Genomic DNA, 18856 nt, shown 5'->3' on the forward strand with positions numbered 1-18856 from the left:
TATTATTTATTCTCTGAATAAATTTACAAGTTAACCTCGCTTTAAATATCTGTAATAAAGTAATCATGCTCCAGTTATTTTCATTCTATTCATGGGCCAGTACTACTATATACTATATGCTTGGAATATCACTGAGAGACAAGATCAGAAACACTGAGATTAGACGTAGAACGAAGATTAGGGATATCGAAGAAATTAACAAATCAGAAGAAATTAAAAAATGAAATTACATGACACTGAGCTGGGCACATATGTAGATATGCTGATAACAAGCTTTCACGGAGAATCCTAGAATGGAAACCTCAAAAGAGATGGGTAGGTGGCATAAGAGCTGTGGCAGGCCAATAGTGGATTAGATTGGCCGAAGATAGAGAAAGATGGGAGAGACCTTCATTTATTAGTGGATGGAAAGTGGTCGACAAGAAAAAGAAGAAGCTTATAATCCCTTCCTATCTCTGTCGATGTTTATGTTAGTGCCCTTACATTCAAAATTTGAGAAGGGGGTAGCTCTATTCGAAATAATTTAGAAGATTCTTGAAGCTTCTGTTAGTTTTTGAAGGTTTTAGCGAAGCTTATGACGTGTAGCTTTTTAGGACGACATACTCGGTAAAACACAGGTTAAAACCAAAGTAAACATATTTAGGATATTTGTATACAATTCAAAATAAATAAAATAAAATAAATCATAATTCTATCGTGTCCCGTTTCAGAGAAGGTCCCCTTGATGGATGTCTGCAAAAGAAAAATAAAATTAATATTATCAAAAGAAAATATTCTTACACCTCACTATAGTCATGTCCAATCCAAGCACAAAGAGTCACGCAGTCAACATATTAATAATTATACGGGCATCCATACGATTTTGATCGGAAGCCGTTCACTCCACGGCTGCCGTTTCTGAGTCTCACCACTCAGGTCAGCCTGCCTGTTCTGGCTGACCTGGGAGCCCAGAACTGGCCGCTACAAGACTGATTCTTCTCTGCTCGGTAGCCTCCTTAAGGGGGGTATAGTATTTTTGATTATTTTTTCGATTTTTTTTTATTGGCTTATTTGATTGTAAATATTTACCATTAAAATTTCAAGTTAATCCGAGCAAAATTGACGGAGATATGGATATATACAAAAATTTTCTTAGTATTATATTGACAAAACTACATTTTTTTAAACGCATTTTCTGAAAATCATGTTTTTTTGAGGCGGTATACATCATAACTCAAAAAGTAATGCACCGATCTTTCTAAAATTTTGCACACTTCTTTTTTAGATATTTTACTAGGTAGTGACGTCAAGTTTTTGCTTATTTTAATATTTTTTTTGTTTATATTACCATTTTTCTCTTTACCGAACACACTTTTTTTTTTCGATTTTTTCACTTTAAAGTTATACCATGAATTTAAAAATCAATATAATCATAAAAACTCGACGTCACTACCTCAAAAAACTCTTAAACTAAAATAATCTTTTTGGTTTATATGTTTCAAATGATTCTGTCCGAAGATATGGTGTACACCGCCAAATCATCTTCTTTTATGGATCATCTACTTAAAAATGACGCCACTGCTTCATTTTTTAATATATTTTAATAAAAATTTAACTGAATAATCTTCAAGTGTTGTACTTTAAGATATCCTTTTACCCATTTAATTTAACCCTACCACTTTCAAGGGAAAACGTTTTAAAATTATGCAAAAAACGCAGAATTAACTATACCCCCCCCCCTTAAGTACGCTCTCAGCTTCGAATGCTTCGGAGAAGTGGAAATGAGTGGTGTATCGTGTTGCGCGATCGTTGAAGCGCCAACGGATCTATCTGTTGATGTGGTTCTGAAGGCTTATCCTTATCATTACTACTTCTGAGATGTCTATGTTAAATTTCTGTTTGTGTATGTATTTTCTTACTTAAAAGTCGTACCTAATGGTTTCAAAATCAACAACTTTTTATAAGTTGGTTTTTATTTCAGGTTTTCTGGAGATGCAAATAATAAAAACTATGCCAGAAATTAAACGTAGCAAGGAACGATGTCTAAGTCAGCCCACCGAAAAACTTTTATGTCCAACTTGTAATAAGCAGTTTTCTAGGAAGGACTCTTTAAAAAAACATCTTAAGGGACATATTACACCCTTTTCATGCCATATTTGCTTTAAGTCGTTTTCTTTTAATTATAGTTTGAAAATACATATGAGATTGCATACTGGTGAGAAACCGTATCAATGTGAAATTTGTTTTAAGTCGTTTGTTCAACAGAATTCTATAAATAAACATAGAAGATTGCACACTGGAGAAAAAACTCATCAATGTGAAATTTGTCATAAATCATTTTTCGAACTATATAGTTTAAAAGATCATATGAGAGTGCACACTGGTGAGAAACCGCATCAGTGTAAACTTTGTTTTAAGTTATTTTCTGCAAAGTGTAATTTGAAATTACATAGTAGAACGCACATTGGAGAAAAACACAATGAGGAAAAACCTTTTAAATGTGAAATTTGTTATAAGTCGTTTGCCCGACAAGACTATGTGAAAAAACATATGAGATCACACACTGGTGTAAGACCTTATCAATGTGAAATTTGTTCTAAATCATTTGCGCAATCAAACTGTCTAAAGAAGCATACAAGAGTGCATACAGGTGAGAAACCTTATCAATGTGAAATTTGTTTAGAGTCGTTTTCTACAAAGGGAAATTTGAACGTGCATAGCAGAACACACACTGGGGAAAAACATTATGTATGTGAAATTTGTTTTAAATCATTTGCACGATCAGACTGTCTAAAGAAGCATACAAGAGTGCATACTGGTGAGAAACCTTATCAATGTGAAATTTGTTATAAATCATATTCTCGATCATGGAATCTAAAGAATCATAATATGATAGTGCATAGTGGTGAATAACCTTATCAATGTGAAATTTGTTTTAAGTCGTTTACTCAACAAAGTTCTATGAATAATCATAGAAAATTACACACTGGAGAAAAAACTCATCAATGTAAAATTTATGATAAATCATTTTCCGGACTATATAGTTTAAAGGAACATACATATATGAGAGTGCGCACTGGTGAAAAACCGCATCAGTGTGAAATTTGTTTAAATTCGTTTTCTGCAAAGGGATCTTTGAAAGTACATAGTAGAATGCACATTGGAGAAAAACACACTGAGGAAAAACCTTATGCGTGTGAAACTTGTTTTAAGTCGTTTTCCAGACCAGAATATGTATATAATCGATCATGCAGTCTAAAGAATCATATGAGAGTGCATAGTGGTGAATAAACTTATCAATGTGAAATTTGTTTTAAGTCGTTTACTCAAAAAGTTCTATGAATAATCATAAAAGATTACACACTGGAGAGAAAACTCATCAATGTGAAATTTGTGATAAATCATTTTCCGGACTATATAGTTTAAATGAACATATATGAGAGTGCACACTTGTGAAAAACCGCATTAGTGTGAAATTTGTTTAAATTCGTTTTCTGCAAAGGGATCTTTGAAAGTACATAGTGTGTGTGTTCACAGTGGGGATGGCATTAGATAAACTTTTTGCCACAGATATAAAGTACATAGTAGAATGCACATTGGAGAAAAACACACTAAGGAAAAACCTTATGCGTGTGAAATTTGTTTTAAGTCGTTTTCCAGAGCAGAATCTGTTAAAAAACATATGATGTCACACACAGGGGAAAAACCTTAACAATGTGAAATTTGTTTTAAATCATTTGCGCAATCAAACTGTCTAAAGAAGCATACAAGAGTGCATACAAGTGAGAAACCTTATCAGTGTGAAATTTGTTCTAAGAGGTTTTCTCTAAATTCTACTTTGAAATTACATACTAGGACACACACTAGAGAAACACCGTATCAATGTGATATTTGTTTCAAATCATCTTCCCAAATAAATAATCTAAAGGAACATACAAGAGTGCATACTGGTGAGAAACCTTATCAGTGTGATATTTGTTTGAAGAGGTTTTCTCTAAAGCGTACTTTGAAAAGACATACTAGAACACACACTAGAGAAACACCTTATCAATGCAAAATTTGTTTGAAATCTTTCTCCCGACGAGATTATTAGAAAAAACATATGAGATTGCATGCTAGGATAAAATCTTCCTAGTGCTTTACTTACTCCAAATAGAAAAGTTCGAGAAAAATGCTCCAGGAGACCTGATGATGCTTACCAAATTTTTGTATGCAAAACCGGTTGTCAAAGGTACAATAAACTGATTATAATTCTATATTTTTTTTCTTTTACCTAAGTGTGAAAAGGTTTTACCTTTCTTTAAAATCTGTATCATAATAAAGCTCATTATGATACACGTATGGTCCTTTTCATGAGCATTTTTCAGTGTGTCACAAATTATAGAAAAAAAAGGTAAGTCCGTGATAATACACATTTATAACAATTATTCTAACATGACATTTTAGTTAAATCTGACAGTTGTCACATTTTATTTGCAATTTGACATAAAAACAAATCAATTGTGTTTATTGCATTTATAAAATGGTATTTCCTTTGATTTTTATAGTCTTATACATTGTACAGATTATATTCGTAGATATATTATACAGGGTGTCCAGAAACTCTACCGACAAACGAAGACAGGAGATTCCTCAGATAATTTTAAGGCAATTTAACCAATTCACCTAGTCCGAAAATGCTTCTTAAGGGAGCTAGAGCTCTTTGAAGATGGCGTCAGGAAATTAGTTCTTCTTAAATACCTCCAGAGCGCTTTTATTTAGAAAAACGAAAACTGGTATGCATATTTACTTTTCAGAGATGAATCGATTCCATTCATTGCAAATTTCTAGTACCGGTCATAGGCGTCCGTTTTGGGTAGAGCAACGGGTATTTTATCACATAACTTTTTTGTCCTTAACTTTTATGCATTTTCGACACCGGATTATTAAATTGTGAGATACTCCAGTACTAAAAGGTACTCTTGCTTTAAGTCGGTAGGACACACCGTTTTCTAGAAAAATCGATTTGAAAGCTTTTCGTTTTTGGAATTTGAAAAAAAATTGAAAGAACTTTTCAACAAAAAAAGAAGTATTTTACCAACATAAAGTAAGAGTAACTTTTAATACTCGAATACCTCATAATTTAATAATCTAGTGTCAAAAATGCTCAAAAATTCAAGACAAAAAAGTTATGCTATAAAATAACTGTTGACCTACCCAAAACGGACGCCTATGACCAGTACTAGAAATTCGCAAATAATGAAATCGATTTATCTCTGGAATATTAATAAATGTACCAGTTTTCGTCTTTCTAAACAGTTTTTTTGAAATTTTTTTTTTATTCAACAAGCGAAAAATTTTCAAATCGATTTTTCTAGAAAACGGTGTGTCCTACCGATTTAAAACAAGAGTACCTTTTAGTACTAAAATACTTCAGAATTTAATAATCCAGTGTCAGAAGTGCCTAAAAGTTAAAGATAAAAAAGTTATGCGATAAAATAACCGTTGCTCTACCCAAAACGGACGCCTATGATCGGTACTAGAAATTTGCAATGGATGGATTAGATTTATATCTTGAATTTAAATACGCGTGCCAATTTTTGTTTTTCTAAATAGAAGCGTTCTGGCCGTATTTAAGAAAAACTAATTACAAGACACCATCTTCAAAGAGCTCTAGCTCCCTTAGGAAGCATTTTCGGACTAAGTGAATTGGGTAAAATTATCTTAAAATTATCTGAAGAATCTCCTGTCTTCGTTTGTCGATAGAGTTTCTGGACACCCTGTATAATTCGTAAATAATTTTTTTTTCAATTATACCGCCATCTATCGACAACTAGAATAAATGTTATAAATGTCTGTAATCACCGACGTGCTTTTTTTTCTGTCACATACAATTTAATGCGTTAGAAAGAAATCGAAAAACTGTGACGAACTGAAAGATGCCTATGAGAAAAAGAATAGTGAAATCATAATTGAAATATGTATTAACCCGGCATTGGTCGCTAGGTAAATTGTTACGCGAGTGGTCGCGCGTGAGATTTTCTCTCACATTTCCAACTTTTGCCTTTCTTTACAAAATTTTATAAAAAAGATAAGGTTTCATCAAAGATAAAGCCATTTGCTTTAAAAATACACGACGATTTTCTGTTTTATTATTATTATCTTTATATAAAATGCGACTATTGATGCCGCCAATATTTAACATTGAAAAATATATGGTAAGTGACCATGTACAACTAACCCGTGAAACAGAATATAGGATTTTCATATCATCGACCACATCCACGGTGCCTTTTATTACATCATAAAAGAATATTATTTCAGGTTTTAAGGGGAAAAATAAAAGTAATTTTTATACACAGTTGGTGACGCCGGTGGTCGCTTGATGAGAGAATCTCTCACATAAAGCGCACTGACTCAACAATATGGTGATACTAAGAAAACTGAGTCACTATCTAAGCGGACGAGTCTATTAGATTGTCGAGGGAGGATAGTTAGGAGACTAGAAGGGACTACAGCGCGTATATTTTCCCAGAAAAAAAGTTGTGCGTAATTTTCTGAGACCGTGAGAGAAAATCTCGACCACTGGCGGGTTAAAGTATGAGAATAGAAAATAGTATATTATGCAACGAGCATATAATGATGGTCATTATGATGCAAGTATGACGAATACGAGCTTCATAATGATAATTAACACAACAAAAGATATCTTCAAATGTATTTACTTTGTTGATACATTTATATTTTCAATATTACAATTATTAAAATTAATTTGAGGATAAACGTTTGATATCCCTATCGTCTTCAGACATTTTCTTAAAAAGATTTAATTTTTAAATTAATCAGCACCTATGCATTTGCCTTGGAATTGGTCACTGCGCACGTACCGCCCTCATCGCGAACGTCATCTCGCATTGGTTAAAAATCTGTATCATAATGAAGGTTATTATCAATTATGATACAGATAATGAAATCATAATTGATATAAATATATATTAAAGTATGAGAGTAGAAAAATATTATTTATTCTCTGAATAAATTTACAAGTTAACTTCGTTTTAAATATCTGTAATAAAGTAATCATGCTCCAGTTATTTTCATTCTATTCATGGACCTGTACTACCCCTGGCCAGTAAATCTGCTTAAAAAACTAGAAAAACACAAAGGACAATGGAACGAATCGTGCTTGGAATATCACTGGGAGACAATATCAGAAACACAGATTAGACGTAGAACGAAGATTAGGGATATCGAAGAAATTAACAAATCACAGGCACATGTAGATATGCTGATAACAAGCTTTCACGGAGAATCCTAGAATGGAGACCTCAAAAGAGATGGGTAGATGACATAAGAGCTGTGGCAGGCAAATAGTGGATTAGATTGGCAGAAGATAGAGAAAGATGGGAGAGACCTTCATTTAGTAGTGGATGGAAAGTGGTCGACGAAGAAAAAGAGGAAGCTTATAATCCCTTCTTATCTCTGTCGATGTTAATGTTAGTGCCCTTACATTCAAAATTTGAGAAGGGAGTAGCTCTCTATCCGAAAGAATTTAGAAGATTCTTGAAGCTTCTGTTAGTTTTGCTTAATTTGCTTACTTTTATGAGATTCTTGAAGCCTCTGTTGTCTAGAAGGTTTTAGCGAAATTCTGAGATGACTATGTTAAATTTCTATGTGTGTATGTATTTTCTTGCTTAAAAGTCGTACCTATCAGTTTCAAAATCAACAATTTTTTATTAGTTGGTTTTTATTTCAGGTTTTCTGGAGAAGAATAAAATGCAAATAATAAAAACTATGCCAGAATTTACACGTAGCAAGGAACGATGTCTAAGTCAGCCCACCGAAAATCTTTTATGTCCAACTTGTAACAAGCAGTTTTCTAGGAAGGACTCTTTAAAAAAACATCTTAAGGGACATATTAAACCCTTTTCATGTCATATTTGCTTTAAGTCGTTTTCTTTTAATTATAGTTTGAAAATACATATGAGAGTGCATACTGGTGAGAAACCGTATCAATGTGAAATTTGTTTTAAGTCGTTTGCTCAACACAATTCTATAAATAAACATAGAAGATTGCACACTGGAGAAAAAACTCATCAATGTGAAATTTGTGATAAATCATTTTCCGAGCTATATAGTTTAAAAGATCATATGAGAGTGCACACTGGTGAGAAACCGCATCAGTGTAAAATGTGTTTAAAGTCGTTTTCTGCAAAGTATAATTTGAAATTACATAGTAGAACGCACATTGAAGAAAAACACAATGAGGAAAAACCTTTTAAATGTGGAATTTGTTATAAGTCGTTTTCCCGACAAGAATATGTGAAAAAACATATGAGATCACACACTGGTGTAAGACCTTATCAATGTGAAATTTGTTCTAAATCATTTGCTCAATCAAACTGTCTAAAGAAGCATACAAGAGTGCATACTGGTGAGAAACCTTATCATTGTGAAATTTGTTTGAAGAGGTTTTCTCTAAATTCTACTTTGAAATTACATACTAGAACACACTCTAAAGAAGCACCTTATCAATGTGAGATCTGTTTCAAATCATTTTCCCAACCAGATAGTCTAACAGAACATACAAGAGTACATACTGGTGAGAAACCTTTTCACTGTGAAATTTGTTTGAAGAAGTTTTCTCTAAAGCGTACTTTGAAATCACATATTAGAACACACACTAGAGAAACACCTTATCAATGTGATATTTGTTTCAAATCATTTTCCACACTAAATAATCTAAAGGAACATACAAGAGTGCATACTGGTGAGAAACCTTATCAGTGTGAAATTTGTTTAAAGAGGTTTTCTATAAAGCGTACTTTGAAAAGACATACTAGAACACACACTACGGAAACATCTTATTAAAGCAAAATTTGTTTTGAGTCTTTTTCCCGACGATATTATTTGAAAAGGCATATGAGATTGCATGCTAGGATAGAATCTTCATAATGCTTTCTTCTTCTTCTACGGCACTACAGCCCAAATTGAGCCTTGGCCTCCTTTATTTTTTGCCTCCACCGTTGCTTGTCTGTGGCTGCTTGTCTTCCCAGCTCTTTCTTGGCTTTCCAACCGGTCTCTTTCCCTGCATTCTAGCATTCAGTGCTCTTTTTGGTAGCCTATCCTCTTCCACTCTTATCACATGTCCGGCCCGTTGCAATCATTGTATTCTAATGAAGTCTGACAGGGGTGTTTCCTCGATAAAGCTCGTTGTTGTATCGACTTCTGAAGATTCCGTATTCCCTCACAGGTCCTAGTATTCTCCTCAGTACTTTCCTTTCGAATGTGTTTGTTTTTGGAGGTTTCTTTCAGGACCTAGGCTTCACTGCCATAGCCTGTTATTGGTCGAATTAAGGTTTTATAGATTCTCATCTTTGTATTTCGGTGGACACTTTTGGGAGAGGGCAAAATAAGTTCTGTTTGCCTGCGTTATTCTCTTCCTTATTTCTCCATCTTCTGATCCGTCGGCACATATTTCTACTCCCAGGTATGTAAACTTTATAATCGTTTCAATGTCATCCTCATGTATAATGTTTTGTGAGACTGTATTCCTTCTCGTCTGAGTCATTATTTTTGTCTTTTCTGTGTTAATTTCCATACCTAGCATTTTTGTTTGTGTTTGTAACTCTGCGTATGTTTCCTGTGTTCTGTTGATGTTCTACTCATATTAATATCATCGGCATAAGCGGCCAGTTGAACCGTTTGGTTGGTCACTAGGTTTTCTCGTCCAGTTTTCATTTGCCTAACCGCATACTCCAGCGCCAGGTTAAACAATGTTGGCCAATTCAGCCAATATACAGGGTGTTTTATTAAAATAATTGTCCATATATTAACTGGAAAAACATTAGCAGAAAATGCGAAGATTTAACCTAAAATACTTAAATAAAATGTGGTTCCTTACTGAGTTACACGGTGTTTTATCTAAAAATTTAAAAACTATTTTTGCTCAATATTTTAAACCTTTTCATACGTAGCAGAAAGTGCGACTACCATACACCCTACTAAATTCTGATAAACAAACGTTTCTAGCTACTACCAGAGGCGTACGACAGGGGATAGTGAATGGTTGACCCTTCTCAAATTCTACGGCACTGGAGGAATTACTATTGGAGAATCCAAAAATTAAACTAAAATAGCAATTCCGCCAGTGGCGTAGAATTTGGAAAGGGTCAACCATTCACTTTCCCCCGTCGTACGCCTCTGGTAATAGCCAGAAACGTTTGTTTAACATAATTTAGTAGCTTGTACAGTACCTATACTTCCTGCTAAGTATGAAAAGGAAACTTTTAATAGTTTTAAAATGCTGAGCAAAAATAGTTTTTAAATTTTTAGACAAAACACCCTGTAACTCAGTAAGGAACCACATTTTATTTAAGTGTTTTAGGTAAAATCTTCGTATTTTGTGCTAAGGTTTCTCCAGTTACTATATGGACAATTATTAATGAAACACCCTGTATAGTATAGTTTGTTCCTTTTGACTGAGTCGTATGCCTGTTTGAAGTCTACAAACACGTTGTGAACATCAATATCGTGTTCCCATAATTTGCTCAAGATCTGTTTGACTGTAAATATTTGATCCAGTATCGATCTTCTGTTAGTGGTTGGAGTCCTCCTCCTCAGTCGTTTCCTCATTGCTGAGTGTCGTGATTCCCTATAATACGAGCAACTGTCTCTTTCCATCGGCTTCTGTCCTGAGCTTCCCTCATGGATTCAGAGAATGTTTTTCCACTGGCTTTCTGTACTTGATCCGTCCATCGAGTAGGTGAGCGACCTCTATTTCTGCGCCCTTCAACGTTTCCCGAAATTATAAGTCTCTCAAGATTATCATCACTTCTTCTTGCAATATGGCCCAAAAATTTTAAGACGGTGGAGAGGCAAATAGAGGAAAGTCGAGTCTGAATATTAAGCTCTTGGAGGTTTGAGTGATTTGTTCTGTGTTCCGTCCATGAGATCCGAAGCATTCTTCTCCAGCACCACATTTCAAAGGCGTCAATCCTTTTTCTGTCGTCCGATTTCATTGTCCATGCTTCGGATCCGTAATTAAATATGGGAAAAATTAAGGCACGTACTAATCTTATTTTGGTGTTCTTCGACAAGGAGCGATCTTTCCAGATTTTCGATAATCGACTCATAGCGTTTTTGGCCATGCCTATTCTCCTACGTATTTCTGTTTCACAAGATCCTGTATTACTGATGTAGGATCCTAGATAATTGAACTCGTTAACCACTTCAAACTGGTCTATAATTTAAGGTCGTTGGAGTCACTGGTTTATAATATAATATACGTGAGGACTTTATATTATTATGCTTTATATAGTAGAGATTCCACGGTAATTTTTGCACTGGAGTTTGTCTCCTTTTTTATAGATCGGGCATACTATACTTTTCTGCCAGTCGTCGGGCATTTTCTCTTCTTGCCATATGTCTTTGATGAGCACGTAGATGTGACTTTCTAGGTTGTCGCCACCTACCTTATACAGTTCTGCTGGTATTTCGTCAACTCTCGGAGCTTTATTGTTTTTCTGGACCTTAATAGCTTCCAGAACTTCCTCTATGGTTGAAGCTTCTACTCCATTCTCTACTTCATTCGCTTCTACGTAGTTCATACCCATTTCATCTTCCATGTCTACTTGTGTTCCAAGTAGGGTCTGAAAATAATGCTTCCTGGTTTCCGTGAATTTCTCTTGGTCACTGATTATTTGCCCACTTTCATCTTTACATAGACTTGTTTGAGCTTTATACCCACTTGTTATCTTTTTTAGGTATTCGTAAGCCCTCTAACTCCTTTGTTTTTGAAATTTTCTTCAATTTGTTCTATTTGTCCATTTCCATAGGCTCTCTTTTTATTTCTACATATCTTGTCTGCTTTCCGTCTTGCGACTTCAAATAATATTCGTCTTTCTCGTGTTCTTCTTGTTGTGTACATTTTGTGTGCTTTATTTCTTTCCTCTATTGCTTGTCTGCACTCGTCATCAAACCATGCTCCTCTTCTCTCCTTTTTCTCTCTCTAACTAAATAATCTAAAGGAACATACAAGAGTGCATACTGGTGAGAAACCTTATCAGTGTGAAATTTGTTTGAAGAGGCTTGCTGTAAATTCTAATTTAAAATTACATATTACAACACACACTCTAGAAAAACCTTAATGATGCAAAATTTGTTTTGAGTCTTTCTATCGACGAGATTGTTTGAAAAGTCATATGAGCAGTGGCGGTTCTAGACCAAAAAACTGGGGGGGGGGGGGGCAAGGGAACTCAACCGGTATATAAACAAGATAACGTGCCTTTTTAACGAAGACTATAGTTCAAAAGTCCTGTAGAAATTGGGGGGGCCGCTGCCCCCCTGCCCCAGGCTAGAACCGCCACTGCATATGAGATTGCACGGTGGGATAGAATCTTCCTAGTGCTTTACTTACTCCAAATAGAAAACTTCAAGAAAAATGCTCCTGGATCCTGACGATGCTTACCAAATATTTGTATGCAAAACCGGTTGTCAGAGGTACAATAAACTGATTATAACTGTGTTTTATTTCTTTTGCCTAATTAATTCTATTAAAATGTCACAAGAGAACAGCTTCAGAACAATGGTAGTGCTGTAATATTCGAACTACCACAGAAAGTTGGGGGTTAATTGGTAACGATATAACTCCAACTAACTGTGGGAGCCAATTTTTTTAAGGCTTCGTATGTAGCTCTTAAAGATATTAGAAAGGGGACAAACTTGAAAAGTTTAGGGTGAATACTGCTTCTTAAAAGGTATAGGGTTGAGAACACTTAAATAGAAAAGGGTCTGGAGAAAACTAGGGAATATTTCTAAAAGCTACTTTGCTACGGCTGCTCGTGTTTTGGTTGGAAGCTGGGTCGTAGGTTCGTTTAAGAAATTAGGGATTAGGAAATATTGACTACTATCATCAATTGAAATAAGGGTACTTACACAGATATCCTAAGGTGCTAAAAGAACTCCTGGTTATATTTTCTTGATGGCGCCTTACCAGAAGTTTCTCCTTAAATGGATCATCTGACTTTAACTGGGTAAAAAGATTTCTCTTAATCGACTCAAACTAAAAGCTTTAATTTGTGGTTAAAATTTTGCTAATAGGTTAGTGATAAATAAACAGGACAAATATAGTTTACATAATATATATTTATTGAAAACTTGTTCCTTTTTAGACGACAACACAAAAAAATGGCCTTCTACATTACATTAATGATTTTAATTACCTGTGATAAAAATATATTTACCTTTCTATAACATAGATATGGTGCACCAAAAGTTAAACAATAAATTTATTGTGTTATTGAGGATTTGATATCTGACATACTTATGACATAACAGAGGTATAGCTTTTATATTAAAACAATAGTTATTTTCCTAACAAGTGCAGAAAGTCATACTTTTCCGCACGCGACTGCAGTTTGCCGAACGACGCGAAGCGGGAGTTGCGGAAAAGAGACTTTCTGCAAGCGTTAGGAACAATATTTTTTCTACGAGTCTTTAAAAAATGACCAAATCTTAGGGCCGGTTGTTCGAACGCTAATCAGCATTGATCACTATCAAATACTTAATTACTGTCACAACTGTCAATGTCAACTTTGGTTGAGTTGCCGAAAACATAATTATTGTTGACAATTATGAAATTAGTTAATCAATTATGTTAATAATTGTTATGTTAATTGACTAACTAATCTCATAATTATAATTAACTATGTTTTCAGCAACCCAGCCAAAGTTGACATTGACAGTTGTGACAGTAATTAAATATTTGATAGTGATCAATGTAGATTAGCGTTCGAACAACCGGCCCTAAATCAATTAATTTAATTAATATGAAAATACATACACAAATTAATTCTTTGACAAGGTTGTCAAAACCAAAGTTTCAGCATAATTGGTTAGCATGACGACGATCTTAGTTTCCATGACGACGATTAAAAACCACTGTTATTGTCTACTGATTTGACTTTCGAATATTATGTCAAAATTATTTTATTTCATCGAATTCTCGCGTTAATTTCATTAAAACATGAACACAATAAGATATATTTGAAATAAATTAGTAAATAATATCTAAATATTAGTTTATTGCATGTATTATAATTACTTTAAGGCCATATTAACATATCTAAATTAACACGCGTGCGGAAAAGTAAAACGCGTGCGGAAAAGTAACACGCGTGCGGAAAAGTAAAACTTTCTAAACTAAAATGCGTGCGCGAAAGTAGGCATTTTTGCACGCTCCTAGAAAAAATTTATATTCATCAAAGGAAACAAAGTTTATTTACAGAATTTTCGACTAAACCTCATAGTACTTACTCAGAAATATCAACTGTCAACTATGTCAATTGTCAAATATTCCAAAAATCTTTTTAAAAGTTTTAAATAAAATTCTAATATGACTAACTCACAATTTTGTTTTTGCAATCCTTTTTTTTATAATGGTGGAAGCAAATTTCTTTCTGATCTGATTAAAAACTTTGTTTTATGTTTATACAGGGTGATTGATTAGTAGGGTAAAGCTCAATAGCTCCGCTATAGTAATAGATAGCAATAAAAGTTAATAACAAAAATTTTAGCCACCTTTGAGCTTCACATTACAAAATTAGTTAGAATGTTACAGGGTGTTCGATAACACAGTGGCAGACCTAACTTATGTTTTTTTAAATGGAACACCCTATATTTTATGTTATATTCGAAATCCTGTTAACTTCTCCATTATAAAAATATAAAGGTTTGTAATGTTATACAGGGTATTTACAAAGTTATAACCAATTTTGTATGAAAATCGTAACAAGTTCAACTCCCTGTATAAATAAAAATAAGCACAACAGCAATGGTTTATTAATGCCATATTTTTTTATTTATTGTCAAAATTTTTAAGAATTATTAATATTGCTAATTTTCTTTATATCAAATACAGGGTGAGTCAAAACGCAAGTACATTATTTTCTCAGTAATGTTAAATGGAACACCCTGTATTTTATATCATTATTGAAAAGTAACATTAACGTACTTTAATTTTTATATAACATTCCCTATGCCCAAATTTATTAGTTTTCGAGATATTTTCATTTTCAGAGCAAATTATTTTAGGTGTTTAAATTTATCTAAATTTTAAGTAAGCCATGACTGAATTGACAATTGAAGATTACCGATTATCAATCCGGTAATCAATGTAACACTGTAGCAAATAAAGAAATAAAAATAATTTATTAGTAATACATTTTACAAACAAAAACACAACCACTACATGCAACATTTTTGAAACTATTAAAAACTATCATTTTATGTAAATGCAACAAATAAACAAAGAAAATTAGTAATAAATTTTACAAAAAACACACAAACAAAAAATACAATATTTTGTGAAGACAATTAAACAATACTTTTGTATGTAAATGTAACAATGTAACAAATAAAGAACGAAACATAATTTATCGGTAATACATTTTGCAAAAAAACATGTTTGAAAAAATTAGAAGCTACTTTTAATAAAATATTTTTAATATTTAATTACATAAGGTGTTCAAAATTATCTCATACACATTTATGTACGCCTAAAAACGATCATTGAATGAGCTACTTACTCTACGGAGCATTTGTAAATTAACACATCGAAATACACTTTGTATTCTATTTTTCATCTCATCCCTTGCTGTTGGAGGTATTTTATAAACTTCATTATTAACGTAACCCCAAAAAAGTCAGTCCAGTTTATTAAATTCTGGTGATTTGGGTGGCCACGCTACTGGTCCATTGAAAAATGAAAATATCTCAAAAACTAATAAATTTAAACATAGGGAATGTTATCTAAAAATTAAAGTACGGTAATGGTACTTTTCAATAGTGATATAAAATACAGGGTGTTCCATTTAAAATTACTGAGAAAATAATGTACTTGCGTTTTGACTCACCCTGTATTTGATATAAAGAAAATTAGCAATATCGACCATTCTTGAAAATTTTGACAATACGTTAAAAAATATGGCATTAATAAACCATTGTTGTTTTGCTTATTTTTATTTATACAGGGAGTTGAACTTGTTACGATTTTCATATAAAATTGGTTATAACTTTGTAAATACCCTGTATAACATAACAAACCTTTATATTTTTGTGATGGAGAAGTTAACAGGATTTGGAATTTAAAATAAAATATAGGGTGTTCCATTTAAAAACACATAAGTTTGGTCTGCCACTGTGTTATCGAACACCCTGTAACATTCTAACTAATTTTGTAATGTGAAGCTCAAAGGTGGCTAAAATTTTTATTATTAACTATTATTGCTATTTATTACTATAGCGGAGCTATTGAGCTTTACCCTACTAATCAATCACCCTGTATTATAAGTTCAAAAAAAAATTATTTAAAAATTACTTTAATAGTTGATCCAACTTTAATAGTCACTGTACCTAAATATTCAAAAATATTCATTTGTTACACATTATTACGCCATTGGGAAACTTGACAGAAAGTCGTTCATACGTCACTCGACGGATGAATGGAAATTTCCACCGTAGACATGCACCATACCAAAAAAAAAACAGGAAAATGCTGATTTACCTCTAAACAAGGGCACTTCGGTTTATATCCATTACCATAATCACCATACATAACCATATTCATATAACCACACTGGCTTCACAATGGATTTGCTGATACGCCATAAAGACCGCCATATAACCTCGGTCGAAGTTTTGGACCAAAAACACCTCGTACAAAGCGTATGATCTAACCATTTCACCATCAAACAAAGTGCCAAACACTTCACTGATCAAATACCTAACATCACAAAAGAACTTATATATCCCAAATTTACTTGCGACATTCTTTTGCGAAAAAAAGCAGGACTACCTTCTAGAGATGTTAATTAGTCCGCTACGTTTTGAAGACTCCTCTTCCCTACGTCGCTTCTTGGGCAAATTCTTTTATCGTCCTCACGCATTTCCGATGCCGTTCTCTTTTAGCCAATGACGATCTTCGATTTTTGTGCGGTATTTGAACAGACCAACCAAACTGGTTTCCGGTATTCTTTCGAAAAACGTCTAATAAGAAAAACAACGTTTCTCAATATTGTGAAATAGTTCGTAATACCAGGGGCGAGTTTAGAAACTTTTGTGTGATTTGAATTTAAATAAGGAAATGAACAAAAAAATTTAGATTTTTTAGAAAGGGGTTGTAAAAACTATATAAATCTAAAAAATCATATTTTTGCTAGTTATTAAAAACGCTACACGTGTAGCTCAGTCACTCGACTGTAAGCTGCTCGTCTTATGTACATAATAGAGATGTTTAAAAAGTATCTATTCATTACAAAGTACTCGTTACTTACGAATACCGAAAGTAACGATTACTATACAGAGAGGCAAATCGTTACTTTGATTACTCTGATTACTTCGTACCAATCGTATCAGAGCGAGTAGCGACTATTGTATCTACAACCAGTACACTTGATTACTTTCTACCAATCGTATCACAGCGAGTAACGGACGGGACCGGTATTTTATGAGTTATCGATATGAATATCGTTATCGGTATGAAGCGTTTTAAGGGTGTGAGCCTCAGAGCCTCACACTGTGAGGGTGAGAAGTTAGAAGATGAAACAGAGGGAGGTATAATGGAGGTAAAATATGTAATGTATGTCATTAACAAAGATCGAATGCGAAAACCCTATATTTTTATCTAGATCTATATGTAGGGATCTATGGGGGAGTATTACCGAGCCGCAAGCCCTTATCCCTTGCCGTACTGTCCCTCATAGGCCGATCAGACGCCCGCATATTCCAGTCTAAGCGCCAGATTCATATTTAGAATTTTATACTGACGCGTTAGCCTTGATCTATATCTATGTTACAGTTCAAGTTGATTCTCAGTTAGAGTTGACTCCAACTAGTTGGAGTCAACTCCAACTGAAATGAGCAGTAAAAGTTGATTTTAAAAATTTAAATCAACTTTTACTAGTTGCAGTTGTCTCTTCCTGGATCGATTCAGTAAATGTTGATTATATAAGAATCTCAAGTGCATTTTTAATGAGTGTGCGTTTCTTTGTTTTGACCGTTTCAATTACTTATTAGTATAGTCTGTAACGTCGCCCCCGTTAGGTAGGAGTATTGAGGTGGTGCGTACAAAATTGTATCGTCAATCATAAAAAACATTAACACTTACTTACAACTTTGAGGAAATTTTTTTAATTTTAGACGAAATAAAAAATTCGTATGACAGTAATGACAGTATTCACAGATGACTTTTGCATGATGGCCGGTTTTGATGTTTAATCGATAGTTTAATCAATATTGTATACCTTCCTACCTAATTACTAAATCTGTAAAGTTTTAATTTATTTTGTATGAATATACATAATTGCGAAACACTACAGAATTTTACTTTTTGACATAAATTTTATTAATAATAAGATAAATTTTGTACAATATTTTTAATAATTAAAGTAAATAAATTTTAATTTCACTCAGATTAATAATCGATTGCTGCCATTGACCACTTACATTCAATCTCGGTTAATTTGATTAATTATCGCGGCAGGTAAAGTAACATTCTTCTTTCAATACAACAAAGTGTTACTTTACTGCCGAAAATGAGGGCAAATGAGTACAATAATGAATGATTTTAATGACGCTTGGCGATAAACAATGATTTTAAACAAATTCGCAAAAATACACACACCGGCAAAATTAGCCGAACACCTTAAAAATGGGACATGTTTGATGTCTCGAGTTTCCTAAACCACTGATCCTATTTGAATGATTCTTTTAGTACGTTATAGCCTTATTATTTAAGAATATCGTTGTAATAATATTGTTGCTAGACAGGTAAATATCATTTTATACCGGGTGTACAAATCATGCTCTGTTTTTTTCTTAAAGTTTGGAACACCCTGTG

At 33.4% G+C, this 18856-nt stretch overlaps 2 protein-coding genes across 2 annotated transcripts in view; both read left to right on the plus strand.

Annotated features, from left to right (window-relative positions):
- LOC126880973 (zinc finger protein 726-like) overlaps nt 1-18856 on the plus strand; it is a 186672-nt gene that overhangs the window by 28437 nt on the left and 139379 nt on the right. The gene's annotated exons all lie outside the window — the stretch shown is intronic.
- LOC126880599 (zinc finger protein 239-like) lies at nt 2912-12482 on the plus strand. The gene is made up of 2 exons (XM_050644576.1): nt 2912-4210; nt 7715-12482. The coding sequence occupies exons 1-2, from the start codon at nt 4168-4170 to the stop codon at nt 8827-8829; spliced, it is 1158 nt and encodes a 385-aa protein (XP_050500533.1). The 5' UTR covers nt 2912-4167; the 3' UTR covers nt 8830-12482.

The sequence above is a fragment of the Diabrotica virgifera genome, chromosome 2 (genome assembly GCF_917563875.1).
Source record: "Diabrotica virgifera virgifera chromosome 2, PGI_DIABVI_V3a".
Taxonomy (NCBI): Eukaryota; Metazoa; Arthropoda; class Insecta; order Coleoptera; family Chrysomelidae; genus Diabrotica; species Diabrotica virgifera.